Raw genomic sequence first — 16,173 nt, 5'->3', positions numbered from 1 at the left:
GGTTTTTTTCATGTTAGATACTATATAAAGTGAATATTCTGTTTTCTGTGTTCTGTTTTTTTTTTTTTTTTTTTTTTTTTTTTTTTTTTTTTTTTTAACAAAACAAGCCAGGTCTTTGAGTAGAATTTCTTAACATGCAAAAAATTTCACAAAAACTTAAAAAAAAGGACAGTCATTTTATTAATAATTATATTATATTAATACATATTCCAGAAGTCAATTTTGCTATGTCTTAGTTATTTTCTAGTTTATCAGTTATTTTAAATTGTATAATATTTCACAATATTACTGCTCTGCTGTATTTTTATCAAATTAATTTAACCTTGGTAAGCCTAAGAAAAATATTTACTTACATATACTTACATAATATGCTTACATATTTATTATTTATTATATTTTATTCATTATATTAATTACTCTTATTATTCTAATGACAAAGAAATATAGTGTATAATTAAATAATAATAATAGCAGTAGATCTAAATATATTAATTTAATTTTAATTACATTTATATACACTACCGCTCAAAAGTTTGGGATCAGTAAGATGTGTAATATTTTTAAAGAAGTCTCTTATGCATCAAGACTGCATTTATTTGATCAAAAATACAGAAAAAAGCAATAATACTGCAAAATGTTATTACAATATAAAATAATGTTTTTTATTTTAATATATTTTAAAATATAATTTATTCATGTGATGCAAAGCTGAATTTTCATCAACTGTTTCTCCAGTCTTAAGTGTCACACGATCCTTCAGAAATCAATCTAATTTGCAGATTTATTACTATAATTATCAGTGTTGGAAACAGCTGTGCTGCCAAATATTTTTTTGGAACCTGTGATTCTTTTGTCAGGATTTTTTGATGAATAACAAGTTAAAAAGAGCATTTATTCAAAATATAAATCCATCACTTTTTATTATTTTAACACATCCTTGGTAAATAAAAGTATTAACTTCTTAAAAAAAAAAAAAAAAAGAATACAAATTTACTGACCCCAAACTTTTGAACAGTAATGTATATTGTTAGAAAATATTTATATTTTAAATAAATGCTGTTTTACACTTTTTATTCATCAAAGAATCCTGAGTAGTATCACAGGTTCCAAAAAAATATTAAGCAACACAACTTCCAGCACTGATAACAAATCAGCATATTAAAAAGATTTCTGAAGGATCATGTGACACTGAATACTGGAGTAATGATGCTGAAAAATTCAGCTTTGATCACAGAAATAAATTTGATTTTTAATGTATATTAAAACAGAAAAAATTGTTTTACACAATAATAATATTTCACAATATAACATTTTTTTTTCTGTATTTTTGATCAAATAAACACATATTTAAAATACATTAAAAATCTTACTGATCCCAAACTTCCGTCTGGCAGTGTGCGTGTGTTTGTGTGTGTGTATATATATATATATATATATATATATATATATATATATATAAATATAATGATCAATTATAATTTTATTTAAAAAAAGAATGAATTTTAAAGTTTTACTATGCAAAATAAATCTTGAATTATTCAAATTTAATCTGAAACTGATCTATTATAAAGAGTTAAAATTAGATAAATACAGAATAACGATAAGATGATTGACAGATGTCACTTTCACTAGTACTTTTGCAAGTTAGGTTTAGAGCAAATACTCTGGAACACAAATTAAATGAAATTTATTAAAAGAAAAAAGTTTAGCAATTCTTATAAGTTCATTTTCTTTTATGTTTTACCTCCACTAGAGGGCAGCAGAGGCACAGAAAATAATTGAGTGAATGCCTGCTGCATGATTTTTTTGGAGTACTTGTTGCTGTGTGTGTTTGTAGCTCAGTGTCTTGTCGTACTCACTCTTTTTGGAGAACAGTTTATTCTTGGAGAAGGTGCTCAGTCTGTAGCTTTTGGGTTCACAATTGCAGCCTTGAGGCTCCGAGTTCACGCTGACATCAGCACTCATGCTCTGCAGATAAATCTGTGATTTGATGCTGGATACAGACGGCTTCTGGACTGCAGACAGACTGGCCATGCCTTTGCATTTAGACAACCTCAGCTTCCCTGTGGCGTCTTCAACACACTGCCACTTCTGCAGAGAGACAGACATAGAGAGACATACTCATGCAGTTTTACCTTCAAAGATGATTCATATACATGGACATAACAGAAACAAAAAGGCACTGCAGTATTGTCACAGTTGCTTGGACATGGTACCAGGGTAATAAGTTAGCATGATTTTTTGTCAAGGTACTATGATATGTACAATCTTTCTTATTTAATATTACAATCTGATACCATAATTCTTTTTATAACAGAAATCATGTGACTCATGGCAAATGATCTTCTTAATCTTACTCGCTCTTGTAAAATATTCTTAGCTCATTCCTCTGTGACTGAACTGTATTTGACAGCGTCTGCTCATGAACACAATTTGTTTGACACCATCAACACCCATTAACTTTTTGCCGTGATGAGTATGTGTTTGGATGCATGTGCTTATACACCGGAAGTAGAAGGTGAAAATTAACCCCCTGCTTCGTGACGGCATTGTTTCTCAGCTGTAATTATCATGAATCCACCTCGTTAAAAGCCTTGTTAATGAGCAACATAAGTCACACAGAGCTCGGGGCTGCACACTATCAAAAACATGCCTTTCATTTTAGTCGCATTTAGTGGCCTACATGGGCTGGTACATGAAAAAATGTGGGTTTAAACCTATGAGGGCCAATCCAGCATACTGTACCATGTGCTATTTTATATTATCGCAAAACGTAAACTGTGTTATCACACAGCTCTACATATAAAGTTAGAAATATACAGTGCTGAGTAGAAACCGAATCTAATCTGGATTGCATCAGATTCCAAAAAATAATTGTAATTGATTACATGATTACATATTATTCACATGGTCACATGACATGCAGGTAAATAATAATATTTTTTATTAGGTGTTTTATATTGTTGTAATTTAAAAAAATGATTTAATTTAAATTTTTGTGACTTAATTACATTTTAGCTTTTTATTAAAGACATCAGCCTCAGTTTGGGAAACTTTGACGTAATATAATGTTTAATGCACTTTATGTTGTTAATAGCAACAAATGGAATATATTTTCTTATGCTTTGTATTTTTTATATCAATATGGTACAAGATTATCCAATTTAAATCAATGGGATAAACAAGTAAGGTCAAAAGTAATCTAAAAGTAATCAAAAGGTAGTCTGATTACCTGAAATGTCTAATGTAATGGATTACGTTACTAACCACAATTTCTGTGATGTAATTCAGAGTCAGTAATGAACTACAATTTGTATGTAATCTGCCCAGCACCGGATATATATTATATCCCACTTACCCGCATACATACAGTACACTCACATAAATCGATATACTGTTGCAATAATATCCAACTTTATATACATACATACAGTATAGTAACGTAAAGTGCATATACTATATTGCGAATCTCAATGAGTTGATTGCTTTATGTCATTAAATGTAAACTATATTATTGACCAGCTCTAATCTACTACATGCAAAGGCATGAACTTAGAAACAATGTACAGTTGAGGTCATAAGTTTACACACACCTTGCAGAATCTGCAAAATGTTAATTATTTTGCCAAAATAAGAGGGATCATACAAAACGCATGTTATTTTTTATTTAGTACTGAGCTGAATAAGATATTTCACATAAAAGACATTTACGTATAGTTTACAAGAGAAAATAATATTTACATTTATAAAAATGACTCTATTCAAAAGTTTACATATATTTGATTCTTATTGTATTGTTACCTGATTATCCACAGCTGTGTTTTTTTGTTTAGTGATAGTTGTTCATGAGTCTCTTGTTTGTCCTGAACAGGTAAACTGTCTGCTGTTCTTCAGAAAAAACTTTCAGGCCCTACAAATTCTTTGGTGTTTCATCATTTTTGTGTATTTGAACCCTTTCCAACAATGACTGTTTGATTTTGAGATCCATCTTTTCACACTGAGGACAACTGAGGGACTCATATGCAACTATTACAGAAGATTCAAACACTCACTGATGCTTTAGAAGGAAAAACCATGCACAGCAAGGAGGTGTTAACTTTTGAACAGAATGAATGTGTGTAATTTTTTTCTTATTTTGCCTAAATATAATATTTTTTCATTTAGTAACGCCCTTCAGAAGCTATAGAAGATACTTACATGTTTCCCAGAAGACAAAATAAGTTAAATTTACCCTGATCTTCACATTGCAAAAGTTTTAACCCTCCAGCTCTAAATGCATTGTTCTTTCCTTCTGGAGCATCAGTGAGTGTCATACAGTCATTGTTGGAATGGGTTAAAATACACAAAAATGCTGAAAAAACCTGAAGGATTTTTCTGAAGAACAGCAGACAGTTTAACTGTTCAGGACAAACAAGGAACTCATGAACAACTATCACTAAACAAAATACACAGCTGTGGATCATTCAGGTAACAACAGTATTGAGAATCAACTGTATGTAAACTTCTGAATGGGGTCATTTTTATAAATTAAACTATGATTTTCTCTTGTGGACTCGTGGTCTTTTATGTGAAATACCTTATTCAGGTCAGTACTACATAAAAAAATAACATGCATGTTGTATGATCTCTCTTATTTTGGTAAAATAATTCACATTTTGCAGATTCTGCAAAGTGTAAGTAAACTTTTGACTTCAACTGTATATTGTGGAAAGCGCTATACAAATAAATCTGAGATAATGTACTGCACTAAAAAAGGTGTTTGTAAAATAAATAAATATAAATACATTTTATTAAATAAATAAATAAAGTACAAGAGTAAGTATTATAAAAAGTATTCTGGAATCTAATATTGCTATAAAGTCATGTATCTAACTTCGTTACATTCCAAATTTGAAGTTGGTATCAAAAAATGCAGGTAAAAAAAAAAAAATCAGGTGTCACTCAAACACCACAGAATTTTTTAAATGAATTTTACTGTCACAATATCACGTCTATCATGAAATAATCACCAAATATGAAACCTTGTGACTCAGACCTTTCCAACGATATGTTTTGTCAAGATTACAATAAGCTTTCAAATGAAATCGAAGTCCAATCTAATTTAACATTTTTACTAAAATGTAATTTACTAAAATATATGACAGGAAAAAAAGGCAATAAAAAAGAGTGCTAAGTGACCATCAGCTGTCATTTAACAAGTTCACATTTTATTTCCGTCATCATTTATTCACACTCATGTCGTTCAAAACCTGTATGAATTCCTTTTTTCTGTTAAACACAAAAGAAGATATTTTGAAGAATGTAACCATTCTGTATGTAAATGGTAGTCATTTACTTTCATAGTATGGAAGAAATTACAATGGAAGTAAATGGTAGCAACTATCTGGTTACCAACATTCTTCAAAATATCTTCTCAGAAGAAAATGAGGGTGAGTTTTTACTCTTTAAATAAATAAGGTGTTAAAATAACGCAGATAGCAAGTGCATGTAAACAATACTTCCTTCAGGCACAATTTTCCCTTTTTCCTGGTTTGAAATGTAGACTTTTTCATGCTTTGCAAAGGTGTGAAGGTATGTAACGACAGACTGTTCCTTGATCAAAGCAGAAAAGCAGATGGAGGAATAAAGCCTGACATAAAAAAGAAGTAAAGATATGTAGAAAAGAGAAAGGGATGGAGAGAATAGATAATGCAGAAATGGGCTGCAGGTCCCTGGAGGACTACAGCGGGCCAGTCTTGTTACAGTGAAAGTGAGAGCATGAAATTTCAGGTGTCTGATCTGACAGCTCAGACATCTCTCTGTTCTCCCTTCTGTTTCATAAGACGGCTCACACACACACAGATATTCATACTTGTGAGGATCTATACTGAAAAAATATGCCAGAAAGTACTGCCATGTCTATGGACATGATGCCATAGTATTATTGTGGTGAACTGTCTTACACACAGAAAAATAGGGGTTTAAAATTTTACCTTTTGGGGTAGAAAAGCTTGTCGCTGGAGCAGTACCCTTAACGGGGTTATCGAATGCAAAGTTCACTTTTTCATGTTGTTTGAACATTAATGTGTGTTGGCAGTGTATGTACAAATCTACCCTATAATGGTAAAAATCCATGCAGTGGTTTTTAATTAATCTGTAAAAATAATATCCCCTTTTTCAAATTGAGCCATTCTCTGATGCCTGTGGTGTGGCATCACACCGACAGAGACCGCTCCCACGATAGTTGATTGACATGAGCGTCTTACCTCAGACCAGCCCTAAATCAGCTGTAACTGTCTGACCTCCATTGTTTCGATGCCGGAGCAGGGATGTAAGTTAGACAAGAATATCTCTGACTGAGCGATTGAGGTGTTGTGTTGCTGGATGTAATAATGAACGTAGTGTTCATCATTTAAGTTACTCCCAACATCTGAGCCGCTGAAGATGCAGTGGATTACGTTTGTTTGTGAAGGGAACGCACCTCCCGATCTACATAAATGCATCTATGTTTGCGCAAATCATTCATGATCAAGCAGAAGTGAGTATAAGGTTTTTTTTATGAATCTCTGCAATCACCTTTCCTAATAATGTACTAGTTAGCACGTTTTGCGGCAAAATGTGGCTAAAGTAAACATGCTCGTCACTCCACAGAGAGAAGAGAGGGGCGGGGCGAGCAGAGCTCATTTGCATTTAAAGGAACAATTCATCAAAATGAGTTGATTTTTGCAGAGCTCATTTTGACAAGGTAAAAAGGGTGTTGTTTTACAAAACCATTGAGAATTTTTAACCAAAGTATATTGTAGACTTTTAATTAAGACCCTAAAGAATCATATCAACTTGTGGAAAATGGGCATCTGATGACCTCTTTAAAAGGACATCTTTGTACCTTTTTTACCCCTAGTAGGTACATATTAGTACCTTAGAGAAGTAATACGTACCTTTAAAGTATTATGGGTAAAAAAGGTACAAAGATGTCCTTTTAAGGGTACTACTCCAGCGACAAGCTATTTTTCTAAACCCCTATTTTTCTGTGTGTAAGTTTATTACCTCAGTACCTTAAAGCCAAGATATAAAATCAAAATGTTCAGGTGTTTTTTCTGGGTAGTGGGGTAGTAGTGGTTCACAGGCATGCTGGTTTTGATGGGATTAGCTGGTGAAGGCATAGCTCATGAATATTTATGATGTTATGCACAAACGATTGAACATAAGATTTTAGTGTTTTAAATAGTCTGTGTGACATATTGAGGTCAGCGGTAGAGTTTTTGCTCATTTGCAAGTCAAAATCGAAAGGCAAACAATAACATTATGATGTGGAATGTCCAAAAATCATCTATACAGAAATTTCACTAGCACATCGAGTTGCTACTTGTGACATTTTCTCAGATAACTTCATTCCTGCTTCTGTCGGTTCTCAGGATTTTGTAGGTCAATGATTGTATGCATCAACAAACCAATGTAATGTGGAGAAGTGGAAAGGCAAAGATTCTGTATGTTGTTGTACCTGACCGATCTGTTCACATGGTGTCTGGTATTCTGCGCGCTGGCACAGGTCTTTAACGCGCTGGTATTTGGGTAGGTAGTTTTCCTCCTGGGCCATATCCTTCCCATCATTCAAGACTTTATGCAGCAGTTTTCTGTCACCAGAGAAGAATAGAAAAACCTCATGTTATCTGAATAAACATACGCTGACCTTTCACACCAAAAGCCCAGAGCTCTCCGGCTGTTTTCACATTTAATTTGCGCTGACTCACCCTCTCTCCACCAGGAACGAGTCCCTCCACACTTTTCCTTTCTTGTTGAGCTGGAACCTGCAATTAGGAGAGACGGATGGATATTGATCTACCGGCTTTGTTACTGATCACCTAGAACAGCAAATTGTCCAGAAATTGGTCGTTTCTCAGTGGACTCAAATGACGGCTAAATGCAACAAGTTGAGGCCGAGATTGAAAAAGAGCAAAAGAATACTAATGCAAAAAAAATGACAAACAGCTTAAACTGAAATCCAGCCTGCAATTTAAAGTGTTTTTCTTCCCCCTCTACCATCCTTGATGAAAAACAGAAGGAGATGTGGAGGTGAGGAAACAAGTGCTCTGTGCACCTCCTGACCTTCTCTGCAGATATGAGCTATCGATCGTTGCTCTCACACACCCTCTCTGATCTCCGCAGGAGTTTCTGCCAGATTTAGGAGTGTTCTGGCTGGCCTTTTCTCCTATTCAGACTCCTATTGTTAGTGGTACTTGCTAAGGCACCATCAATGCACAAACCCCAAAGCTGAAGTTATGTGTACTTTGCCCTACGCCATTTGTGTTATGGACATGAATGATACTTTAAAATTGTGTCAAGAGGGTCTGCAGGGTCCTCACTATGATATACTGTAATTTAATATTCAATGTTTTCAGTGTTATGTTATGTTGGTCACACCACATTAATTTAGATGATAAAAGAAACCTGTTTCCGCCACTAAATAAAAAATAAACAAGGTCATTGTGACTTTTTATCTCACAATATTGACTTTTTTTGCATTTGTAAGTTATAAAGTCAGACTTGCATGATATAAATGTAGAATTATGACTTTTTTTCTTAAAATTGCGAGAATCGCAATATCGTTATAAAGTCAGAATTGCAAGAAATTAACTTGTAAGAAAAGATTCTTTTTTTCCCTCAGAATTGGACTTTTAGAATTGTTTTTTATATCTCACAGTTCTGAGAAAAATAAGAATTGCAAGATATAAACTCCCAGTTGTGAGAAAGACGTCAAAACTGAGGGATAAAAGCTCACAATCGCAAGAAAAGTCAGAATTGTGAGTTTACATCTATAATAATATAATATAAAAACTTGCAATTGTGTGAGAAAAAGTCAGAATTGCGAGATTAAAATTCACAATTGCAAGAAAGGTCAGAATTCTGAGTTTATGGCCTGGTTTCACAGACAAGGCTTAAACTAAACCAGGATTAGGCCATAGTTCAATTAGGACATTTCAGTCATTTTTATAAACGTGCATTTTTATAAATTGGTGTGCATCTTGAGACAAAACAAAAGCACCAGCATGTTTTATGATCAATCAGTGCAAGTTTCTTTTAGTTGAAACAGTTCAGACTTATATTTTAGTCTGGGATTAGGCTTAAGCCTTGTCTGTGAAACCGGGGGTATATCTTGCAATTCTGACTTTATAACTCATACTTGCAAAGTTATATAATTAAATTCTAAGAAAAATAGTCAGAATTGCTAGATATAAACTCACAATTGCAAGAAAAGTCAGAATTGTGAGATTATATTTTGCAATTCTGATTTTATAACTTGAAATTGTGAGTTTGTCTTATATTTATATATAAATTCCCAGTTTTGAGAAAAAAGTCAGAATTGCGAGATCAAAACCTTGCAGTTGTACCAAAAAGTCAGAATTGCAAGATTAAAATGAGTTTATATCTTCCCATTATGACTTTATAACTAAAAACATGTGAGATTATATAATGCAGTTCCAATAAAAAAAGTCAGAATTGAGGGATAAAAAGTTTATATCTTGGAATTCTGACTTTATAACTTGTAATTGCGAATTTACATCTTACAGTTTTGAGATAGATAATCATAACTGCAAGATATAAATTCCCAGCTGTGAGATAAAAACTTGCAATAGCAAGAAAAGTCAGAATTGTGAGATATAAACGCACAATTGCGGAAAAAAAGGTTCAGATTTGCAAGATAAAATCTCGTAATTTTGAGAAAAGTCACAATTGTAAGATAAAAACTCGGAATTGTGAGAGTCAGAATCATAGACAAGGTGTATTCAAATCATTGTACGTATGTAATATATTTTTAGTTAGGAGTGGGTGACAATTATTGACAATATGACAAATCTTTTTTTCATACAGGATCACGATTCATAATCACAATTCTTTTTCATGTTTGTTTTGCAAGTTACTGAACAGCACAGCCAGAAAATATAGCCTACAAGGTAACAAAGCATAAAAGAAGACAAAATAACAGACCATTTAGACCAAAATAAGGGTGGGTAATGTGACAATCTTATTTCACTTTATTTTATTCCAGTAAAAACAGGCACTGTCATAAACTGTAGCTGTAAAGTCAGTTTGTGGAGCCAGTTTAATCATTCACGATTTTATATTGTCACATCGCACACCCCTATTATTAGGAATAATTCAAGAATATCTTGCAGTTGAGTCAATTTGAACACATAGTAAACCCTAGCAACTGTTTAGAGATGCCCTCGAAACCAACTAGAACACCTCAGCACATGGAAGCTGATGAAATATAGAGATACTTATTTAATTAGTGTCTATCTGAGCTGATTGAGAGCACTAGGAAGTGTAGCCCTCCATCTCCCTGCCAGTCATTTTTCTCGAAAGCCCCTCTTCCCTCCGGATTTCTTATTTCCTGTCCCCCCCCCCTCCTGCTGAGATATGTATCTCTTCCTCTCATCTGAAATAAAAGAGGTACGCGGGCCGGCGGAAGAGTGCAGAGATGAGATTTCAGCAGGTGTCATGGTGATGAGGGGTTCTGTGCCAGTAGGATGCCTGGCAGACCGCCATCTGCTGCCACTCAGAGACAATGAAGTGAGGCGAGGTGTTGTTCTTACGGCTCTGATAGCCTCAGGATTAGGCTAAATGCGATGTGTCACTATCCTCGGGAAACTCAGCATTACAAATTGATCAAGTACTATATAGTGAACTAGCTAGTGCTGCTGATGCTGTACTGAGAAAGATAACACAGAGGAGTGAATTTATTAAACAGTCGTGCCACTTTTGCACCTGCAAACGTGTTTTATTCACAAACCACCCACAATCCAGTTCAGCCAGATGCCAAATGTGCTGAAACAGCAATGTGCTGCGGGTATTTATAGTAAATTAAATTTCTGTCATTCTTTCATCACAAACACACCTCCTTTATATGTAAATTAGGTTCATTATAGATTGTGCCTTGTTGACAAAAGGCTTTGTACTAATATAATGTTGTGCTGCTTCCCTGCTTACAGTCTTTATATGAACTATATATATATATATATATATATATATAGATGTTTATATATATATAAACATCTCAGTTGCAACGCAATTCTCTCTTTAATGATCCTGAATCGATTCCGAAAACGTTCTTTATTACTGCTTTTCTTGGACATTTTAACTATATTTAATTAGTTGAAAATTAGTTAACATACAATTGTTTTAAAGTATTAATTTGTAATTGTTTTAAAAAAGCACAGATAAGTAATTAAACATACATATATAATTTAAATATTAAATTAAATTAAAAATATCAAGACAAATCAGGAATCATTTTTGGAACTGATTAATTTGTAATTGTTTTTAAAAAGTACTGATAGGTAAGTAATTAAACATATATATCATTTAAATATTAAATAAAATAAAAAATATCAAGACTAATTTTGATTCAAATCAGGAATCATTTTGGAACTGAATCATGACTCTCAGAATCTTTAAATCAGATCGAATTATGAGGTGCATAAATATTCACACCCCTAGTAAAAGACATGTTTGCATACATTTTTGACTGATCACGGCAGGAATTATTCATCCAATGACGATCAAATTATAGTGATTTTACCCTTAAAAGGGGCTTTTATTTTTAATATTTAAATATTACTTAAATAAAAAATATCAGGAATATTTTTTATTTTTATATATTTTTCAAGAATGATTCAAATCAGGAATCATTTTGGAACTGAATCACGACTCTTAGAATCTTTAAATCAGATCAAATCGTGAGGTGCATAAATATTCACACCCCTAGTAAAAGACATGTTTGCATACGTTTTTGACTGATCGTTACTGATTTGCTTGGACGTTTTTAAACTATAATTACTTAGTTGAAAATGAGTTAACTTACAGTTGTTTTAAAGTATTAATTTGTAATTGTTTTTTAATAGCACTGATAGGTAAGTAATTAAACATATATATCATTTAAATATTAAATTAAATAAAAAATATCAAGACTAATTTTGATTCAAATCAGGAATCATTTTGGAGCTGAATCATGACTCTCAGAATCTTTAAATCAGGTCGAATCATGAGGGGCATAAATATTCACACCCCTAGTAAAAGACATGTTTGCATACGTTTTTGACTGATCGTCACTGATTTGCTTGGACGTTTTTAAACTATAATTACTTAGTTGAAAATTAGTTAACTCACAATAGTTTTAAAGTATTAATTTGTAATTGTTTTAAAAAAGCACTGATAAGTAAGTAATTAAACATATATATACAATTTAAATATTGAATTAAATTAAAAATATCAAGACTAATTTTGATTCAAATCAGGAATCATTTTGGAACTGAATCACGGCTCTCAGAATCTTTAAATCAGATCAAATCGTGAGGTGCATAAATATTCACACCCCAAGTAAAAGACATGTTTGCATACATTTTTGACTGATCGTCACTGATTTGCTTGGACGTTTTTAAACTATAATTACTTAGTTGAAATTAGTTAACTCACAATAGTTTTAAAGTATTAATTTGTAATTGTTTTAAAAAAGCACTGATAAGTAAGTAATTAAACATATATATACAATTTAAATATTAAATTAAATTAAAAATATGAAGACTAATTTTGATTCAAATCAGAAATAATTTTGGAACTGAATCATGACACTCAGAATCTTTAAATCAGATTGAATCATGAGGTTCATAAATATTCACACCCCTAATAAAAGACATGTTTGCATACATTTTTGACTGATCATGGAAGCAATTATTCATCCAATGATAATCAAATTATAGTGAAGTTGCCCTTTAATATACCAAACTTTCTTTAATAAATATCTCCATCAAACTGACATACAAATATACCAATTTTGACTTTTTTATACCAAAGAAAGCACATGTGGTGGACAAAATATATTATTTCTCATTACTTAACTTAAAACTGGCACACTTCAGGAGATATCCTCACCTGTTCATCATGCGGTCTGTGTCCAGGAGCTTGAGGATGGACTTGCCGTCCATGTCTGGTGGAACGTCCATCCCTGCAATGTCCAGGATGGTGGGGGCCAAATCTATGTTCAACACGATGTGGGGGTTGCTATGGAAACAGAAGAGGGGGTCGCCATTTGACATAATGGTCAGAAACCAGACGAGCAGCACATGAGCACTGACTGATAATAAGATATAGACAGTGAGAGAAACAGAGAGATCCAGAAATTGCTTGAAATGGAATACAGCTGTACCACTACTGAATAAAGCATACACTGCATAGTTACTTCACTTAAACAGTACTTTCGTAATATACTTTGTGCATCTGAACTGTTATCATTCATTGTGGTGGTGCGTGCAATGACAGGTGGGTACAGGTCCTAATTTTTTTAACAAGCGTACATATATGAATGTATACTTGTTCTCTATGCCGTTTGCTGTGTCTTTCAGACTGAGCCTATATGGGATGCCACTTTAAGATGACTGAATGCTAAGTGAAGTATTGGGCAATCAGATGCACACTGATTGTCCATGGACAAAGATGACACCATGCAGGTCACATACTAGCAGGGCTGCATACGCCACCTGAGCAACTGTCACTGAGATAAATGTAAATGAATCAGCTATAAAATAAGTAGAACTAGAGTGTATGTGACCCTGGACCACAAAACCAATCATTAGGGTCTATTTTTTTAATTGACGCTAAATAAGCTTTCCATTGATGTATAGTTTGTTAGGACAGGACAATATTTGGCTGAGATTCAACTATTTGAATATCTGGAATCTGAGGGTGTAAAAAAAAAATTAAATATTGAGAAAATCGCCATTAAAGTTGTTCAAATGAAGTTCTTAGCAATGCACATTACTAGTCAAAAATTAAGTTTTGATATATTTACAATAGGAAATTTACAAAATATCTTCATCGAACATGATTTTCACTTAATATCATGATTTTTGGCGTAAAAGAATAATCGATTATTTTGACCCATACAATGTACTGTTGGCTATTGCCACAAATATACCCATGCTACTGACTGGTTTTGTGGTCCAGGGTCACATATATAAAATAATATCAAATAATTAAATTCTGTAACTTAAGATTCAGGAACGGAATGTTTGTTAGGGTTCCATTTCTGGAGATTAAAACTATTTCAAACTCACAAATGGCAATTTATAAAAAAAAAAAAAAAAAAAAGATTTTAAAATAACTAGAAAAAGGAGTATTCATTATAGACATTTTCATGACTTATTAGGATTTGATTAATTTCCATGACTTTTCAGGTCTGGAAATCACACTTTTACAATTTCCTCATATATTTATTGTGCGAATCCTGGCTCTTTTATATATATATATATATATATATATTAAAATAAGCTTTAATGTGAATATTTTGTATATTGCTTTTATTTTATATTATATTCTTCTTTTGTTGCGGATTTTAAAATTTCTTTTAGAAATTTTAAAGTTTTCTTTTTTGTAAGTTGCAACTTTTAAAGCAGCTAAAACAACAATAATAAAAACAATAATAATAATTATTATTTAATTATATATATAATTATAATAATTATAATTATAAATTATATAATTAATTATGTAACATCTTGTTGTTTTTTTTATGTGTAATGGTTCATTTTAAAGCTTGTTGTTTTTTATCCTATTTTAAATTATCTTGCAGCCACCTTGTAAGTGTGCTACGGCCCGGTTGAGAACCACTGTGTTTACAGGAAGTTTCCATTACAGACCTATTTGTCTGTGATATATTCAACATTCACTTTCTGATGCTGAAGAACACATCAAACCCCTTTACTGTGCTTTACTGTGGCTGTTCAATTTGATTAAAAAATGATTCTAAACCGATGAGTGTCAATTTCAACTGACCATTTCAAATCCTGAGAAGTCAGCGAACTAAAACTCAGTGGAGATTAATCCAATCACATCCGCTCTGTTTTCAAAAAGGAAATTAGGCTCATCTCTCTCTGATTTTATTGCCTAAAGGCTCATCTGATGTTGAACTGGCCCCAGCTGTGCCTTTCTCACCCTGAGACTCCTGCCAAACTCTTTATCCTCTTTTCTGTGGCTTTCATTCACAGTGAAAAGTCTTGTGGTCTTCACATGAGTGGTCTTTACTGCTGTTAATCAGCTTTTCGGAGAAAGAGAGAAGCCAGATCACACAGCAGTGGTAAACCAGACTAGTGACTAATGATATTAAACGCTGACGAGAGAAAGAGAGAGTGATTTTTCTACATTTAAACAGAGCTCTGGTCTGGTGCTCCCGTGGGGATGCAGGTTCAGATATGGCCTGCAACATGTGCTGATCTCATTCCCTCTCTCTTTATATATGGTAGGACATTGGAAAGTCATTAAAACCCCATAAATCAAGTTCAGACCTCATTAAAGAGTAACTCGGGCCTCTGTACAAAAACATTAAACAAAGATGAATTACTATAGACGTAAAAGTTATATTAAATTATGCTACCTAATTATATATTATACTAATAATATACTTTTTGGGAAATAATCATATTTCAAGAGCTTGGAGTCTGCAATGCATCGCAATGAGGTATTTTATATTCAAATTTTGTGATGAAATAGATCTACTGACCATCTAAAACCACCATCTTTTTGTCCAAGTCTCCTGGATACACAACTACAAATGTGAGTACTTACGAGCCTCCTGCCTCCACATTCGGGCCACGGATGTAAAAGGGAACTCTGATGTCAAACTCGTAGGGCATGGATTTCCCCTTGACCAGTCCGAACTGACCGATGTGGTATCCGTGGTCAGCCGTGTAGATCACATATGTGTTGTCCAGCTCCCCTGTGTCTACCAACATGTTGTATATCTGCATTCAGACAGAAGAAACATGACAATGGTAGAAGAAATTATAGGGTACAACAGCTTCTTTTGTGGTTGCAGTCATACAAAGATTTTTTGGAGAAAAGCAAGACAAAAGCACCATAGAACATTTTGAAACTGTGAATTTACCAGAAAAAAAAAAACACCCATTTGTTTTGTTTTGTGAAATGATCAATGCATTTTGTTAATGTTAACTAAACAATTTTGCTAATAGAAATTAAGCTGAAATATATAGAAGCCAGTTTCTGCCACTGAATAAAAAATTAAAAAATATAATTGTGACTTTTTATCTCACAATTCTGACTTTATAACACTTGCAAGTTATAGAAAAAAGTCAGAATTGTGAGTTTTTTTCTCTTTTTGTATTTCTGAGTAAAAAAACTCAG

At 32.9% G+C, this 16,173-nt stretch overlaps 1 protein-coding gene across 8 annotated transcripts in view; it reads right to left on the bottom strand.

The window, feature by feature from the left end:
- Positions 1-16,173, bottom strand: part of sulf2b (sulfatase 2b) — a 187,144-nt gene that overhangs the window by 10,968 nt on the left and 160,003 nt on the right. For all 8 annotated transcript variants that reach the window (XM_051096099.1, XM_051096103.1, XM_051096105.1 and 5 more), the window contains 5 exons: positions 15,598-15,773; positions 12,910-13,038; positions 7,731-7,787; positions 7,481-7,613; positions 1,860-2,091 (listed from right to left, as the gene is read on the bottom strand). In XM_051096099.1, coding sequence (XP_050952056.1) covers positions 1,860-2,091; positions 7,481-7,613; positions 7,731-7,787; positions 12,910-13,038; positions 15,598-15,773 — 727 coding nt within the window. The remainder of the gene's footprint in view (positions 1-1,859; positions 2,092-7,480; positions 7,614-7,730; positions 7,788-12,909; positions 13,039-15,597; positions 15,774-16,173) is intronic.

Source organism: Labeo rohita, chromosome 23 (assembly GCF_022985175.1).
Source record: "Labeo rohita strain BAU-BD-2019 chromosome 23, IGBB_LRoh.1.0, whole genome shotgun sequence".
NCBI classification, from domain to species: Eukaryota; Metazoa; Chordata; class Actinopteri; order Cypriniformes; family Cyprinidae; genus Labeo; species Labeo rohita.
Note: the sequence above shows the minus strand (reverse complement) of the source record. Positions and strands in the feature narration are given on the sequence as shown.